The 19,043-nt window shown below is 43.0% G+C and overlaps 1 protein-coding gene across 2 annotated transcripts in view; it reads left to right on the top strand.

The window, feature by feature from the left end:
- Positions 1-19,043, top strand: part of SFXN1 (sideroflexin 1) — a 62,132-nt gene that overhangs the window by 36,748 nt on the left and 6,341 nt on the right. The window contains exons 3-9 of one of the 2 annotated variants that reach the window (XM_061429984.1): positions 3,777-3,947; positions 4,869-4,967; positions 6,429-6,504; positions 7,074-7,159; positions 8,386-8,513; positions 11,624-11,673; positions 18,168-18,189. In XM_061429984.1, coding sequence (XP_061285968.1) covers positions 3,777-3,947; positions 4,869-4,967; positions 6,429-6,504; positions 7,074-7,159; positions 8,386-8,513; positions 11,624-11,673; positions 18,168-18,189 — 632 coding nt within the window. The remainder of the gene's footprint in view (positions 1-3,776; positions 3,948-4,868; positions 4,968-6,428; positions 6,505-7,073; positions 7,160-8,385; positions 8,514-11,623; positions 11,674-18,167; positions 18,190-19,043) is intronic. The other variant, XM_061429983.1, reaches the window with a different exon arrangement.

The raw sequence follows: 19,043 nt of genomic DNA, 5'->3' as shown, positions 1-19,043 counted from the left end.
TCAATCCTAAAGGAAATCAGTCCTGAATATTCATTGGAAGGACTGATGTTGAAGCTGAAGCTTCAATACTTTGGCCACCTGATGTGAAGAACTGACTCATTTGAAAAGACCCTGTTGCTGGGAAAGGTTGAAGTCAGGAGGATGAGTTGGTTGTATGGCATCACTGACTCGATGGACATGAGTGTGAGTAAGCTCCAGGAGTTGGTGATGGACAGGAAAGCCTGGCGTGCTGCAGTCCATGGGATCACAAAGAGTCAGACACGACTGAGCTACTGAACTGAACTAAATAAGTCATTAGCAAAAAACGATAAAGCAAGGAATGCACATTAAAATGATGTATAACATAACCACATTTATTTAAGTATGTATTCCAGTATCAAATGGCAAAATTCATCAGCGCAAAACCATAATTACTTTTGCACCAACCCAATACATACATACATCAGTTCTACTCTGGGTTTTCAAAAAAAGATATATGTACACCTATGTTTATTGCAGCATTGTTTACAATAGCCAAGATATGGAAGCAATCTAAGTACCAATCAATAGATGAATGGATAAGAAGTTGTGATAAATATAGATATGTAAAAACTATATTACTCAGCCATAAAAAAAAAAGAATGAAATCTTGTCATTTCTGAGAACACAGCTGGACTTGGGTGTGTTATGCTAAATGAAACAAGTCAGACAGAGAAAGACAAATACTGTATGATTTTACTTGTGTAGAATAAGAGAAGACGCTTCAAAACAATAATTTTTTTGAATCTAAAAAATGAAACAAATGAACAAACAAAACGGACACAAACTCACAGGTACAGAGAACAGACAAGTGGTTGTTAGAGAGGAGGTTGTGGAGAGGAGAGGGATAAGTGAAGGGGATTAACTCCCAACTGGTACAAACTCCCACTTACTGAATTGTCATCGTTGTTCAGTCACTTAGTCGCGTCCAACTCTTTGTGACACCAAGGGCTGCAGCATGCTGGTCTTCCCTGTCCTTCACCATCTCCCAGAGCTTGATCAAACTCATGTCCATTGAGCTGGGGAGGCCATCCAACCGTCTCATCCTCTGTTGCCTTCTCCTCCTCCTGCCCTCAGTCTTTCACAGCATCAGGGTCTTTTCTAATTTCAAAAGAAATGAGTCACAGGTATGAAATGTACATTGTGGGGATATGTCAAGAATTATAATTTGAATATCTTTGTAAGGTGGCAAATGGCAGCTAGACTTATAATTTTGAAATGTATAGAAGTACTGAGTTACTATGGTGTGTACCAGAAGCTCACACAGAGTTGTAGGTCAGCTATCCTGCAAAAACAAACTCATGGAAAAGAGCTCAGATTTGTGGTTACCAGAGGCAGTGGGTAAAGGAGAGGAAGTGGATAAAAACAGTCAAAAGATACAAACTTCCAGTTACAAGATAAGTACTTGAGATATGATATACAACATGATAAATAAAATTAACACTTCTATACATTATATATAAAAATTGTTTAAAGAGTACATTCTGAGTTCTGATCACAAGAATCTTTTTCTATTTCTTTAATTTTGTATCTGTATATATGAATGTTCGCTAAACAACTATTATGCTGATCATTTCATGATGTATGTAAGTCAAGTCATTATTTTGAACATCTTAAACTTACATAGTGCTGTATGTGAACTATATCTCAACAAAACTGGAAGAAAAAAGAGAGTATATACTAGAAAGTCTTAAGTAAAAAACAGAAACGACAAATACCACTTTATGCCTACAAGAATGGCCAAAAAGAGAATTCATCAATGTGAGGCAAGTGCAAGACGCTGGGCGTCGTCTTTAAAAGAAGTCCTTTGAATAACTGGAAGAATATGTGGTAGGCCTGGATATGTTACAGAGGTTTCAGTTCTCTCCAGATTAATACAGTTCTGGTCAAAATACAATTGTGATCACCTATAAAATTAACAAAATAATAGCTAAGGCAGTTTTGAAAAAGCAGAAGAGGAATGGGGTGAAGGATCACTGCTGCACGAAACATGAAGTGGACTGTCATACAGTGGCAGCTAACACGTCATAAATCAACTATATTCCATTAAAAAAGTAATTAAAAAAATAAACCATCGATTGCAATAGTGGCTTCGACACCACAAGATGAGGGGATTACTGTGGAACGGCCAGAAAGCAAGCCTAACGTTCATAAAAGCTCGACTGGTGATAAAGATAACATTGAAATCTTCATATTGGAATGGAAGACCAGCCAACTGGAAACAGAAGTTAAGCAATTTCTCATATTTGTATCTTAAGGTAAATTTCAAATCTATTAAAAACTTTAAGTGACAAACAAAAAGACTATTAAGAAAATGCAAGAAGTGTCTGTAAACATACCTATAACCCTACAATGGGTCACACCTTTCTGGGCAGAGCCTTATTTTCTTCCTGTGCTGTGCTTGGTCGTGTCCAGCTCTTTGCAACCCCGTGACCTGAATGCATAATAATAAAAATTTTCATGACAGCAGATAACCTAACTGAACAAAATTATCCACATTGTGTAAAGAGTACAACAGGCTACCTAGATAATGATGATGGGACCGCTGCTGAGGATAAGAAAAGGGACATACTCAAGTCGAGAAAAAGGATAAAATATTTAGTTTTAATGTTTTACATAGTTTTTATCTCAGAGAATATACTCATTTCTAAGTAATCTTGGATGTGGGGAAAGTTTTATTTATAAGGACGTTTACTTCCTCATCCTTTACCAGTGGAAAATGTTAAATGCAGTTGCAGTGTCCTACAGCAGGGATTAGGATTTCTATGGCTGCCTTAACACATGACCACAAACTGAGTGACTTAAAATAATGGAAATGTATGGTCTGAAATCAAGGTGTTTGCCGGGCTCCCTCTGACAGCCCTAGGGCAGATCCTTCTTTATCTCTTCCAGCGTCTGGAAGCCCTAGGCTTGTAGCCATGCCTCTCAAATCTCTGTCTCCCTCATCACATACCCTTCTTTATGTGGCTGCGCTTGGTCTTACAAAGACATCAGTCATTGAACTTGCACCCCCTTCCCCGCAATCCAGCATGACCTCATCTTAACTACATAATTAACAGCCCTGTTTACAAATAAGGTCATATTCTGAAGTTCCATGTGAGTGTGAATTTTGGGGGGAAAAGTATTCAACCCAGTATAGATAATATAGAATATATGAAGATATAGAGAAAGGTTTACAAAATAGCATTGATTAAAAAGGTGATAAACGCATCATATATATCCATCTAGAAAAACCTGAAAGAGTATTCAGTAAGCATTACCAGTGGCTGTGAATCAGGGAAAGCTCGAATGGTTTTAGTTATGCTAATGAATTTCTGTGTTTTCTAAATTTCTTGCAAGGAATATGTGTTTCTTTGATAAGGAAATATAATGAACCTTTCTAGTCTAGGTTTTCAAAATACAGGTTTAAGAATGACTTCATGTTCTTGATTGCCACAGCCTTTGTCTAATGAGGGAAAAATATCTTAGAGTTTACAGAGTTCAAAGTACATTTGAAAATGTCATTTAAAACAAAGAATATTTCAAAGTTGAATAGTTCCCTATTATACACAAATTTTTGTTTTTCCAAATTATAGATAAGTTGAGATTTGTGGGTTTAAAATGCTCATTTTAAGTGTATACTGTCCGTTGTATTATTGGAATTTCCCTGACTTTATGACAGTTCGATTTTTCACTCTACCCAGACAGAGATGTTCTAGGTAGCACTGGTGAGAGACTTGGAATGGACAATTGCTGTGTTGCTTTTGCTGTTTTCCTAGGCAAGGAATCATTCCTTCAGGTCTCACAGAAAATGAATTATGGAGAGCAAAGTACATCTATGATTCAGCGTTTCATCCTGACACTGGTGAAAAGATGATTTTAATCGGAAGAATGTCAGCTCAAGTCCCAATGAACATGACCATCACCGGCTGCATGATGACATTTTATAGGTGAGTTCCGGCAGTGTCACAACACTTTGTTTTATATTCCAGGAGCTTAAAGCACATTTTTGTACTTGAATGGTTGTGTTGAAATAAATGTCATTTCATGTGGAGTTTCATTTTGTATAAAAGTTACAATCCTGGGAGGTTGTTTTACCTTTTCCTTGTGTTGAATAGAACTCTCCTTGTTACCCAAAAAGAGGTTGAATTTCTCCCTAAATCTTAGACTCAAAAGAAAATGAGAAAGAACATTTAGAAAGCCTCTAAGCAGAGTCTCTTTGTAATCGATTCGTATAATATAGGTATAAGTATGTATGTAGGTGGTAAACACCTAGGCTTATACGTGGAATGAGGGGCGATGAGAAATACTTAGCCTGCAGATAGCTTCTTTCTGTAAGAGAAGGGACCTGACGTTAATCACAGCAATTGAGTGCCTGCTCTTTGCTGGGCTCCCTTACAAGTTTAAGACAAGATTTAACTCCATCCTCACCTTAACCCAGCGATCCCATCCTCCAGGATCTAATGCCTGATGATCTGAGGTGGAACTAATGTAATAATAATAGAAACGACGTGTGCAATAAATGTAATGAGCCTGAATCATCCCAAAACCATCCCCCACTGCAGTCCGTAGAAAAATTGCCTTCCATGAAACCATCCCTGGTACCATAAAGGTTAAGGACCACTGCCCTAGCCCTCTTAAGCTTGTTGCTATCCATAGTTCATGAATGAGGAAACTGAGAATCAGAGAGGATAAAACCCTGCCCAGCTCCACTGGTCCTCAGCCTCTGACGCAGAGCATCCAGTCCTGGGCCCAGCGCTCTCCCTGCTCCAGCCCGTCTCCCGTCTGGTTCCCGGCGCTCACGTCGTCTGCTCTGCATGACGGCTAGACCCCAGGCGGCGGTGGGTGTGTGACGGACCTCTCTATTTCAGGACCACTCCAGCAGTGCTCTTCTGGCAGTGGATCAACCAGTCCTTCAATGCCGTGGTCAACTACACCAACAGAAGTGGAGATGCTCCCCTCACTGTCAAGTAAGACTGGAAGCGTTAACCAGCCTCTGCATTCCTCTGGCGTTCATTTGATCCAATGCTGATGGCCTCCTGGTGAAAAAGTATATTTGTACAGATCGTTTATATGGTTCGGAATCTTAGGGAGCCTGTATCTCAGTAGTGTGTCTTTTCCTCCCTTTCTGCCTAAACACCAGTTTCCACAGCCTGCCTTCTCAGACATCATCCGTGCTGTTAGTGGCGCTGGTAGGAAGGCAGGGCTCCCGCACCGGGAGCACATCCCCTTCACCCCCACGGATCACACAGCAGGCAGCTCGGGGCAGGCCTTGTGGGTTACACAGATAGCAGCATCAGCAGTGGGGGTCTCTGCAGAAATGCAGGGGATTTTATATCTGATTTGTCTTTAAAATAGGACGTCTCTGGAGCCTGAAAGAAAGTGAATGGATTTAAAATTTTGCCTCCTGTGAAAAAATGTTCAGGCAAGCTAAAGTGATTAGTTAACCAAAACTTTGAGCCTAACTGATACAACACTTCAAAGAATTTTTGGTTTTGTTTTAACTCTTAAATTGAGTTTGATCATCTGTATTCTTCTATTATCATCCTAGGGAACAAAGAATACTGAAATCTGCAACGCAGAAGTGCTGATCACACCTTCATTTCATCCAATTCTTGAATAAAAATTTATTTAAAAATAATAGAGAACTGCTTGGGCTTACTTGTATTTTGAGGATAAGATTTTTAGTATTTTTATACAGTAAGATGTCATTTTAAGAATGGCTGCACTGCATTTTTACTTTCAGTATATATAGCGATATTTTGGGAAGTATTTTTTATATAAGTCCATATGCTACAAACATTTAAGTTAATATGAATTTCCCCACATCTGTAGCTTCCTGCCCAGTCACAGCTTCCTTTCTTCCCCTCCCCGAGACATACATATTCTCCATGTCTACTTGTTTGGCGTGGTATTTAGGTTATATGTGAAGAATGCCATTTTTATATGGGTCTGCTTCCTTTTTGTATGAGTAGCTCTGCTGGCAGAGCTGAATATATCATTGATGAATCTTTTTAAAAATTTATTTTATTGAAGTATGGTTGATTTACAGTGTTGTTAGTTTCTACTGTGCAACAAAGTGATTCAGTTAAAATGCACACTCTTTTTCACATTCGCTTCCACTGTAGTCTGTCACAGGGTGTCGACTGGAGTTCCCTGTGCTGTTCAGGAGGACATTGCTGTTTATCCATTCTATATACAGCGGCTTGCATCCGCTAAACCCAGCCCCCCACTGTGTTGCTCCCTCCCGTCTTCTGGCCTGGCAGCCACGAGGCTCTTCTCCTGAGCGTGTTCCTGTCTCTTCAATGAGTTCATTTGTGTTATATTTTATGGAATCTCTATTCTTAGTCTTCTTCATTTCTTCCCAAAATGTCAGACTTGAGTTTTCTGACATACACTCATTGTTTTTGTACCATTTTCCTTCTTTTCAGTGAACTGGGAACAGCTTACGTTTCTGCAACAACAGGTGCTGTAGCAACAGCTCTAGGACTCAACGCATTAACCAAGGTATTCAGATTATTGTCTCCGTAGTAAAGCGTCTTAATTTGTTCTCACCTACCTGGCTCGAAGTCTCTCTGTTATTTCTCAAAATAGTTCAAGTCTGATGAATACTGTAGTCATCATCTTCAACTGTATTTTGTTTTTTTAAAAAGATTATATCATCACTAATAACATTTGCCAAGACACTAGTTTGTACCTGACACTGTGTATTAAGTGCTAAATGCTTCCCTACCACCCACACGGCCCATCAAGGCTGGGCGCTGGGCAGGGTGCCTTGGGGCACACCTCTGAAGAGTGGAGGAGTCAGCATCTAAACCCAAGACTTTGGGACTTCAAAACCCCTGCTCCATCATCCACATGCAGCCATCAAAATATGGATGTCCACCTGGTCCCAGGATGCCCAGGCTGGCAATATAAAAATAACCTCTAGGAAACAAGTTTTGAGCACACTTTTGGCCTGTGTTTCTATACAAGTAGGACTCTGTGTTGGTAGTGGTTTTTGAGAAGAAATAAGTATTTGCATTCAGTACTGTAGAAAAAATAAGATCTTGCTTTTGGAATTATCTTTTCTGCAGCATGTCTCTCCGCTCATAGGACGTTTTGTTCCCTTCGCTGCGGTAGCTGCGGCTAATTGCATTAATATTCCGTTAATGAGACAAAGGTAAGGTTAACATGCCCTCCTAGAGAGGACTTTTGCTTGACAGTAGGATCTCTTCTAATAAATTGCTTTGTTGAAACTTTAACAACTTTTGTTTTAATATTTGCAGATGAAATTATGTGAGATTTGCTTTCATATAATCTGGTAACGGGGTGAGGATGGGTCCATTGATGAAACAGGGTCAGCTCTGAGTTGCTGATTATTAAAGTGGACTGATGAGCATATGGGATTTGGACTAGTCTTTCTACTTCTGTATGATACAAAGTTTAAAAAAATAGATCTCAGACTTATGTCTGTGCCTGGAAAGCTTATTCTATAAAATAGGTTCTTCCCCCACCCAGATTTTCTTTTAGGGTTTAAGATAAGATTAATCTATATCTTTGGAAGTATTTTTTAGTACTGGCAAAAATTAAAGGAGAAGGAAGAATGAAAAAAAAAAAAAGCATTTTGGAATGGATAACGAAAAACAGGGTAACAGAGGAGCGATAAATATAGCGTTAGTGACCGTAGTTAAATATTCAGTAGTGCCTGTTCTTGTGGCTGCTCAATCAGTATTGTTAGCTTACTTAATGATGCTGTGAATTGTATCTCTCTATTTTCCTTCTTTTAGAAATTCAGGCAAGGCTTCATTGTTAGGGCATATTCTGGAGAAAAGACATAAAGAGACCAAAAAAGGCAGCTCCCACTTTTGAAGAGCCTGGAGCAAAAGCAGGGGGCTGGGGCAGGCCCCTGCGCACGCAACCTAAGGACTGGGCAAAATGCCTCAGCCGCCGTCCTGCTGGACGCCTGGACACACCCCTGCCCTCACCACTATAAGGAACAAGCTGGCCCCCAACCGAGGGAGCAAGCAAGCCCCCAGCCAGCCAGCAAGCTAGAAAAGGAAGCTGTTACTTGTTTTCGCTCTCCACTGCTGCAGCAGGAGCCCCAGTTAAGCCTTGCCTGAATTTCTTTAAGTTACCTGTTCATCCTTTGAGTTCTATTGTTATTCAAAATGCTACCTTTTTTTTTTTTTTTTTACAAAGTTTGCTAGTGTTGTTTCCTTTTTGTGTCTATCCCACAAGGATTAAGCTTGTTCATGGCATTTAAAAATAAGGCTTATTAGGGCCAAAAATGACCCTGGAGTGCATTTTTGGATTAAGTAGGGACTTGATCTTTCACAGCGTAAGTTCTGTTTCCAGCTGTTCCATGAACCGTCTGTGTATGAACTTTGCATGTGTCTTGCTCTCCAGGGAACTCAAAGTTGGCATTCCTGTCACAGATGAGAACGGGAACCGCCTGGGCGAGTCGGCAAACGCTGCCAAACAAGCCATCACGCAAGTGGTTGTCTCCAGGATCCTGATGGCAGCCCCTGGCATGGGTGAGGAGAACCTTGGCACCTGTTCATGTACTTGGCAGGTCTCGCTTGAACAAGCGTTGGTGTGCCAGTGAGCACCAACCATGAAGGATCCCTCCCTGAGGCGGCCTCTGGTGGTGGAGGCAGAAAACTGACCAAATAAGTCAGATATGTAATCTGTGGGATGGTTATAAGGGCTCAGGGGATACAGAGTGTGGGGATCTTGGAGTAGAAGTTTTATCAAACACAAGTCCGTGTGTGCAGTGAGGCCAAACGACAGAGTTTGGAGAAGAGGAAGATCTATTGCAGGGCTGTGCAAGGGCAACGCGGCTCATGCCCCCCCAAAAAACCCCAAAGCATTTAAAAACAAAGCATTCTTAAAGGCCACACAATGGGGAGGGGGTGCCGCGGGGTGATTGGCTCATGCACAGTTCTCTGATTGGTTGATGGTAAGGTAACAAGGGGCTTAACAGCACAAGTCCTTGGGCACCGGACAGTCTGGGGCTGCGTGCTCATGATCGTCCTGAGATACTGTTATCTGGGTGCTTCAGAGAGGAGCTGCAGCAGAGGATGTGGGGGACGGCGTCTGTCCCAGGAAGACCCCAGAGGTCCTGCTTGGTGACAGGAGTAGATGGGGCAGATAAGGGGGAGGGTGGTTCCAGGCATGCATCTTCTGGGGCAGATGGAACAGCAAGAGATGGCTGAGGAATGCCTGGTGGCTTGGAAGCATCACAGGGCTGCGTGGGGAGAGAGAAGGGGGCAGGAACAGTAGACAGGGGAGCCGGGCTGACGTGGGCAGAGCGCGGATGGCTCTGCAGGCATTTGGAGCCCTGGCTTTAGTCCAAGGGGTGGGAGGCCATGCAGGGTTTTGAGCAGGGCAGTAGTAATAATAACCCAATTCGGGCTTTAACTGCATGACTCTGGGTGCCATGTTGAGAGTCAGCTGAAGAGGAACCAAGACTGGTGATTGGAGACGGGTCAGGATGGTGGTTGGACCAGGGCAGTTCACAGTACGGGTGATGAGGATCGGAAGAGAAAGAATTTGGTCTTAGTCAATCTTGACAAGAAACTTCTAACAGTTCTTGAATGAGAATAATTTATACTGAGGATTTATTTGTATCAATTGGAAACCATTGGAACACAAACCAAGTTGGGTTAATTCCAACAACTGTGAATAAAATGGCTGCCAGTATGGACTCAGTTTTGTCCGTTAGACTTGGACTCAGCATGATGAAATGCAGAGAATCTCTGTTGTAACTTAGCTCCTCTGAGAATCTCTCATCTACTCCTAAAGCTTCTTCAGCTACATTCAGACCAGGACTCTTAAGAAGGTTCTCAGAAACCAGAGGGCCCGAGAGTACGGTACTCTTTAAAGAAAAAAGAAAACAGAAATGAGTATCTTCGATTTCCTTGTCTAAATTGAGTGCAAACAGCCCTTGGCTATTTACTAAGCTCTCAAAGGAAGCACGCTTACTTGAGTGCTGTTAGGTTTTCCCAGTGATGTGTTTTTGTTTGAATTCCTTTTGTCACTGAGAACGCTCATCAGCATTCCTCACAAGTAGGAGTGAACAAACAAGTTAAACAAAGAAAACTTTCTTCCTTTCCAACTACTGGCACTCCAGCTAATTGGTTATCTGATTAAAAAGCAGAGACGTTACTTTGCGGACAAAGGTCCATCTAGTCAAAGCTATGGTTTTTCCAGTAGTCATTTATCGATGTGAGAGTTGGACCATAAAGAAAGCTGAGCACTTAAGAATTGATGCTTTTGAACTGTGATGTGGAAAAGACTCTTGAGAGTCCCTTGGACGGCAAGGAGATCCAACCAGTCCATCCTAAAGGAAATCAGTCCCGAATATTCATTGGAAGAACTGATGCTGAAGCTGAAACTCCAATACTTTGGTCATCTGATGTGAAGAGCTGACTCATTGGAAAAGACTCTGATTCTGGGAAAGATTGAGGGCAGGAGGAGAAGGGGATGACAAAGGATGAGATGGTTGGATGGCATCACTGACTCAATGGACATGAGTTTGAGCAAGCTCCGAGATAGAGTGAAGTACAGGGAAGCCTGGCGTGCTGCAGTCCATGGGGTCGTAGAGTTGGACACGACTGAAAGACTGAACTGAACTGAACTGATTAACCACCGTTAAGTGATTTAACAAAGACATCCTCGTGCGACAGCAGTGTGCATGCACTGTAGGGGTGGGTGAACTGAGGAAACCACGGTCATGAAATGCAGGCCGAGAGTCCCCTGAGTCAGGGACCAGCACGTTGTCACTGACCTGTGGGGAGCTGGGGAGGCTGCCCTGGTACGCCTGCTGAGCCCAGGTCTCCAGATTTTATGAGACCAAGCTGGCCACTGCAGCTTCTACCCTGGGTAGGCTTTTGGTTTTGCTCTCTCCCATTTTGAAATACAAGGCTCCTCTTTGGAGTTCAGGCATCCCAACAGCTTTGTTTCCAGTGGCTTGGTTATCTGAAACAGTAGTCCTGGGAGAAGAGACAGTCTTCCTATCCCAGCAACATCTCTAAAGGTGATTGACATATTGGAATAGCTGTGACAGTTTAGTCTGATGGATAGTTGAGCCTGAATCATGAGTAAATGAACTGTGCTCTCTGATGGTTACGTGCATCATTGCAGCTTATCGTCCGGGCTAGTTTGGTACAGTTATCCCATTATATAGATGAGGAAAGCAGAAAACCAAGGCTCAGAGCAGGGAGGTAACATTTTCTGGATCACCCAGCTAACAAGTGGTCTGTGTGACTCAAGGCAGGAATTTTTATACTGTACTCCACAGGGATGGACATCCGGGGAAGCCTGCATTTGTATCATTGGTACAGAAGGGGAAAGTTCCTGATGCTTGCATTGTTGCATATTTAATGTTAAAGTTCTCATCAAAATCATAAAATTTTCTAGCGGGCATAGAGCATTGTGTTATTTTTCAAAACTTTAACAAATAGAAACAGTGGGAGTTTTTTTAATGCTAAGATATTTTAAAGAATATTGCAACGGCTTTTACTCTGCCAGTGTGAAACTAGTCTGCAAGTAATATAAGCCTTTCGTGAAATTGTTGAGAAAAAAAAAGTGAGCTGAAAATAGACATTATCCAAGATTTAAGCGGGTCTATCTTTACTTCCAGCCATCCCTCCATTTATCATGAATACTCTGGAAAAGAAAGCCTTTCTCAAGGTAAGTCCCAGTTCTGTTTATCCTTGTCTCAATCCTTACAATTTGTCTTCAGACTTCAAGCTATACAGACTATTTCCCACGTGGATAGGGAGTAAAGAATTTGAAGGCCAGTGGCAATTGGACACTTGATGAAATATTTTATTTCTAATGAGAAATATTTGAAAAAGCTCCCATAAATCTTTCATTTGTTGAATGCTGCCCACTCCTCTTGAGCGGCCATAACCCAAGTACAGGCTTATCTTAGTTATCAGTCAGATCCCTAGCTAAGTAATAATGAAGGGAGAGTATGAATTTGGAATAATTTGTTTGTAAGTCTGTGTACATACTATCTGAAAGGAAAGAATAATTGGGAGTAGCAGCTTCACAGAATACTGAATTAGTGCCTAGATGGATTTTTCTGTGGTAATCATCTCTAATAATCCATTAATCTATCAGCCACCTCCCCTCAGGGTCTGAAGATATTCCAGGATGAAACTGTAACTGAGAAACCTCCTTGCATTGTCTGCATTCTTGTGGTTTCCAGGATTCAAAAGCAGTTGTATTTATGCTTCACCTTAGCTTTCCAGTTTCCTGTAACAGGTAGGGAAGAGACGGATGGGGTAGCTCCTCTGGTTCCTGCTGTGCTTGGAATCTGACACCGTTGCTCCTTCGGGAGGAAGGGCTCCAGCTCCTGGCTGGGGGAGCAGGCGTGTTGTAAACACTGCAGCTGTCTCAGGGTGAACCGTCACAGTGAGGGAACACTACCAGACTTTGAAAGAAGGACATGGTTCATAGGCCTGATGCTTTCTGAATGATTTCTGTGATTAGGAAAATTCTAAATGTCCGACAGGTTCATTAACCTGTATTCACCCTATGGGCTCCAGAGGGGAAAATTAAGGCCAACATCAAATACTTTCAATACAATTACATTCTCAGACGCTAAGCCAAGAAAGTATGCTTTGAAAAGTCAATAGTATTGAGTGCCTCATTTGACTGGCATGTTGGATGTACCAATCACGTGTGAGAGTCAAAAAGAGGGCCCTCTCCTCCGCAGCCCGCTCATTCTCTCCTGGGAGCTTCGGGTACGTGAGCAAATTATATTCTCGGAGCTTCTTCCTCTAGCAGTCTCGCACGTCGATGTGAATAGTGGGATGGGGTGTTGCAGTGTCTCTGTAGTGATCGAGCTGTTCTCCTCCGAGCATCCCGGGCGGTCCACAGACCCCTGGACCACCCCCAGGAGGCAGCATTCTCACATGCCTGCTGAGTCTCTATCCATCTCCTGGTGGATTTCTACAGTCTTAAGTGTAAGATTAAACAAAAATATAAAACAGTTTCATTGATTTAACCAGTAAAGCTATTAGTGAAGACCAAAATGTAAAGGTGACCTCATTTGACATCTTACCTACTTTGATAAGCTCTTACTTGAGGATTCATGAAAAGGCTTTGCTGAAGTCTCTTTCCTCTGCAGAATTTAGAAATAATGAATTCTTTAAAGCTGCTCAGGGATTAGTGTGTGTGCTGGAACAGGGACTAGATCTTGAAGCTACCATATTATGTAAACAGATGAACTCTTTAAAGCTGCCAAGGAATTGGTGTGTGTACTAGAACGGTGACTAGATCTGGAAACTACTAAATTATGTAAACATCTAAAACTCACCAACTTTGATGTCTCATTTATTTTTGGATAATCTAAATAAAAAAAAAATTTGATGTTCCTTTCTCTATCTATCCCTGCTTTCCTTATGGGAAGTGGTTTAGGCTCTGAAGGAGAGAACCTGTCAAATGAACTTAGAGAGGGGCCATCAGCCTTATCCTCCAGGATGCTGGTAGGAAGTGGAACATCCAGTGGCTCCTTGACTTTACAGATATGGAATTGATTCACTGTGTTCTTCACTGCTAGCTCTTGATCTGATAAGACATTAGGATTATAGTCCTTCTGCAAGGGCATACGTTGACCCAGGCAACCTTTGGATTTTCCTGATTGTTAATTTCTTAAGGTATTGGCATGCCAACTTCAGGGGCAACAGAGAATAAAAAAATAATAATAATAAATCCAACCTCCCCCTCCTGCAGACTTTAAGCAAAATCAGACTTTTAAAGCAAGATCAGATTTCCGAGTGGATACAAGGCTTGGAGACAGTCACCTCATCCTGTTGTCTGACATAAAAGTAAACTTCTGCAGGAAAGGAATACTAAGTGTGAGTCATTCCACCAATAGTATATGATTGTCGTGAATCAGCACCTGTGAATGCAGTGGGGAGACCACCTTCAGTGGCAGTACCCCCACCATCAAAGCTTTCCCAGTCCTTTCTCTCGGCCTCCCCAACACCACCCAGCACCCAGTTAGCAGAGGGGTGTCAGCAGCCCAACTCCGCAGCGAGGCTCCGAATCTGGCCATTTGCCACCGCTGCTGGGACATTACTCCCTGGGCATCTCACTCCTGGCTGTGGGTATTGAGCACACATGGGTGCTAATGTGGGCCTGGGATTCCAGAAATTCTCTGAGAGAGTCTGCATGCAGACCTACGTTCATGCTGAAGTTAGTTCACCAGAGAAAGCAGTGATGTGAACTTGGCCTTTTCTTGTTGTTGGGAAAGTTGCTGCCGTTACTCTAATATCTCAGCAACAGACACTGGCCAGGAGACAGAGTTGGGCATATTGCATCATTTTCCTGCTGGGACAGACAGAAACTGCTTCAGATACAGCCTGGTGTTTTCTTCCATGAAGCAACCAGCAAATTGTTGCTGGTTAACCAGTTAGCCACTACTCCCACATGGCCCTAGGGTTTTTCACACGAAAAATGAATAACTATTGTGTTTTCGTCTGTTGTCCTTCCTCCCTGGTTTGTGGTTTTTGGCTTTGCTTGGAACTGCACCCTTCAACAATAATTTGGAGGTGTGCCACCTTGCTTCCCCTCTGCCTGCCCCACTTCCCCCCTGAAGGGCCTCACACAGGGCCGGAGGAGGCTGCTGGCATCAGAAGCCATGTGGCAGGGCGGGGAGGCGGTCAGAGCAGCTCATGGATCCGTCCAAGGGCCTCACTAGCTGTCAAGGGTCTGGCTGCTGCTAAACTGATTCAGACCTCCTTGGAGGATGATGTTTTGAAAAAGCTATGGTTAAATGTTGAGCTCCTCAGACGTACATCCCACCCCTACATTCAGGGTTGTTGTTACATCAGAATATTGCATTTTTGCCCACGTGGCAAGGACTGTAGGACTTCACCGATAGTATGGCCATTGTGAAAGCGGAGGTGGAGGCAGCTTATATTTGTATCCATACATTTCCATCTGCAAAGCACATTCACACACTATTTTGAAAGGGAGGCTTTTCTGAGCCCTGTTTACAAAGGCCCAGAGATCATTTCTTCAGCTGTGCATCAGGTCTGTGTGGGCGGCCACGTCTGCCTGGGTCGGTCGGCCCTCTGTTCCCACAGCTCCAGCAGTCAGATGTGCCTCCCTGCAAGGATGTGCTTCTCGGGGCTTTCACCTTGGATGTGACCAAACTCCTCTGCAAACATGAAAGGAATTGAATGTTCTTGGCTTTTTTAACCCGTGAGCTTGGGGAGCATTTGGCATGACTCATCCTTCCCCCCACGCCCTGTCTTTTTCCAAACGGAGTGCTAGCAAAAAGCATCAGCTGTGGGCAGGTGACTCACTGAAATCTTTGCAGTAAACCAGAAGTTCACTGCTTAAAAGCTGGTGCTTCACCCAACAGTGTTCTTGAAGAATCGCTCCTGTGGCCTCTTTACCTGGCTGGCACTTTTCATTGAGAACAAAGTTGACATGAATTGGGTCAGATAAGAGCTCCTCATTCCTGAAGTTCTTGTTCATTTATATTTTCTTTAAGAAAGGTGGACGGCTCTGTCTACTCAGTAGACTTTAAGGATTGTCTGCTGATGGAGTGTGACTACAGCATTTATTTGTTCACTCGTTTGATGCAGCAGCCCTTTGGTGAACGCCTACTGCACGCCAAGCAGTGTGCTGGGTGCCATTATCTTAGAAATAGGGCTTGGGCCGTGCTCTCAGAACCACATGGGGTGGTGGCAGGGAGGGCACAGGACATGGTCCAGTGCATGGTGAGTAAGAGTGTGGGGCATGGTGGGAGCATAGGGGAGTTCTCCCCCAGCTGCCGCAGGTGAGCGGAGACCCCTGAAGATGGCTGGCCGGGGGCACAGGCACTGCAGAAGCACAGAAAGGGCACAGAGGTGGGAGGCCTGTGTATGGTCAGGTTGCCTGGGATGTGGGCCATGTGTAGGGAATTGGTGGCATACACACATACACATATCAACTCCCAGTGGTTCATAGAATCTAAGTGTAAAAGTCTACAATTGTCACGCTTCTAGGAGAAAATAGAACATCTTTGAGATCTAGAGTTAAGCAAAGATTTCTTAGACTTAACACCAAAAGCACAGTCCATAAAAGAAAAAAATGGACAAATTGGGCTTCCTCAAAATGTTAAAATTCTGTGTTTTGAACACTATAAAGAGAATGAAAAGACAGGGAACAGACTGGAGAAAATTTATGCAAAGTATGTGTCTGATAAAAGACTTGTATCCAAAAGATACACTTATTCAGGAAAACAACTCAGTGTTTTTTTTAAAGGGCAAAAGGTTTGAACAGATATTTCACCAAGTATACATAGAAATCAAATAATATCACATTTAAAGATGCTCAGTATCTTTAGTCATTGGGGAAATTCAGTTTAAAAACCACATTAGCTACCTTTAAACACCTATTGGAATGGCTACAATTGACAAGACTGACCATAATAAGCGTTGGGCCATAGTAAGGATGTAGCTAGCGGACCTGAAACTCTCATTCCCTACCGGTAGGAATGGAAAAGGAGCCAAAGACTTTGTTGTTCTTGTTGTTCATTCTCTAAGTTACGTCCAGCCCTTCGCAGCTCCAGGGATTGCAGCACACCAAGCTTCCCTATCCTTCACTCTCTCCTGGAGCTTGCTCAAACTCATGTCCATTGAGTCAGTGATGCCATCCAAGCATCTCATCCTCTGCCGCCCTCTTCTCCTCCTGCTCTCAATCTTTCCCAGCATCAGAGTCTTTTCCAGTGAGTCGGCTCTTCTCATCAGGTGGCCAAATTATTGGAACTTCAGCTTCAGCATCAGTCCAATGAATATTCAAGGTTGATTTCTGATAAGATGGACTGGTTTGATCTCCTTAGAATCCAAGGGACCCTGAAGAGTCTTTGGAGAATAGTTTGGCAGTTTAAGTTAAACATATCCTTACCCTGCAATCCAGCCATTACACTCCTAAGTATTTACCTAGAAGAAATGAAAATGTATGTCCATAAAAGGCAGGTATTTAAAGCAGCTTTATTTGCAATAGCCCCAAACTGGAAACAGTCCAAATGTTCATAAACAGGAAAATGGATTATCAAATTCCATGCACACAATGGAGTACCTAACCCAGCAATAAAAAGCCCCGAACCACGCATATATACACAGCATGAGTAAATCTCAAAATAATTATACGAAAGAATAGATACTGTATATAAAATCCTAGAAATCATAAACTAGTATATAATGACAGAAAGTAGGTCAGAGGTGGCCAGGGAATGGGTATAGTAGGGTTTAGGAAAGATGGTGGAACGGCCAAGGGCACAAGAAACAAAACAAGGATGATAACTACTAATATTTAATGACCTTGATTGTGACAATGGCCTCACAGCTGAATACTTGTGTCAAGACTTCTGCATGTGAGTATGTGCAATTTATATTTCATATACAGTATGAAGTAAAGAGTAAAGGTCATTGGAAACAGAAAGAATTTACTCACACTAACTTTTTGAGCTTTTACTTCATTAGATATGTATCTTTTTAAACTTGTGATTACTGTCTGTAATTCATTTAAAATATCCTGTTTCCACAATTCTATGCTATGTCTCTCCCTCAAGTTCTGTGATTATTTAGGTGAAAACCCAAACATCCTCAGCTCACTTTGAAAATCTCAGACCAAGTTCTGTTTGAAGTAGGGGTGAATGAGGCGGGAGGGGGTGCTGGAAAGGAGTTGGGAGCGGGGATGACATACAGGTTGAGCTTCATGAGAGAGATCAGAATTGTCCGGAATCCTTGCGGTTACTGAGAACCCTTCCAACAAAACCCTCTGCACGAGCCTCCATCAGCCTTTGGTTTGTGCACACCCATTGTTGAGATTACACACGCCTATTCAAGAGTCCACTTGAGAAGAAGAGGCTGCTCTCATGGGCTCTTGTGGGTCAATCTTCCAGCAAGATGTTATTCAGTTCTTAGCTTGCCTTCCCATCGTCAAGTCTGTGCTCCCAGACTGATGATACAGGACTGGGAAAGAAGGAAGACGATTTACCATCTCCTTATGAAAATCATGCAGCATCATTCGGAGCCAGCTGCCCCGATGCAGTATTTCCTTCTCCTGCCATCCCTTGAGGGGCGGGGCCCACCTGCGCGAGCTCTGTGGGCCTGTCTCTGCTTGCTGACATCTCTCCCTTTCTCTCCCTTAACCCACGGGATGTACCTTTTCGCCAGAGGAGCCTTCTCAGAGACCAGGGTACGCCTCTCACACAAGCCCCCTTGGGATCCTGATCTTTTAATTAACCACTTGTGTTGACTCTGGCTGATTTCATTACAACTAGTTGGCAACTTGGTGGCAGCTCTTTCAGTGGCCTTACTTACATAATCTATATATCTCGTTGCTCTTTATATTGCATATTATGCGCTTATAAAAATTCCCTTTTGAAAGCTAAAAATCTAATAGCACATACCCTCCAAAAGACCAACCAACTCATTCATTTCCATTAATGAAAAAGTGGCAGTCAAGAATTTGTTATGCTAGCAATTATTCTAACCATACTGACAGCAACTAAAACCAAGGCAGGAGAGGTGCAGGGTTGGGGGCAGGAGCAGGCCAGCGATGCCTTTGGGTTTCTGAACATTCCAGGCACAGCGCTAGGTGCTTGATAAATGTTATCTGGCGTATCTTCGTGCACATGTTTTTAGGAACCTGTTGGGATCTACATTCTGCAGAAAAGGAACCAGAGCTTGGGCTGGGTGGACTCTGCCTCCCTTTGCCCACAGTGGGGGTGAACTGGAAGGACAGAGATTTGAATACAGGTTTGTTAGTTTTCTGGCTTTGGAACCACACTCCTCCCCAGCCAGGAGACAAATGATAGTCAAGCGATAACACTTTCTCCAGTTCCCATTTACGAGCAGGCATCTCTCTGATTCTAAGTGCAAGGGAGGAATATGAGAAGCCGCCTGACCCTTGCATGTGCATTGTGGCCAGATCTCCGAGGGCTGCAGGAAGTCAGGACTAACGAGCCGTTGCAGTGGTACCCCCACACCTCGCTAATCGCATCCCAGCTGCATCTTGTAACGTGGCCATGCTCCTTCCAATTAACCAGC

Source organism: Bos javanicus, chromosome 10 (assembly GCF_032452875.1).
Source record: "Bos javanicus breed banteng chromosome 10, ARS-OSU_banteng_1.0, whole genome shotgun sequence".
Classification (NCBI taxonomy): Eukaryota; Metazoa; Chordata; class Mammalia; order Artiodactyla; family Bovidae; genus Bos; species Bos javanicus.
Note: the sequence above shows the minus strand (reverse complement) of the source record. Positions and strands in the feature narration are given on the sequence as shown.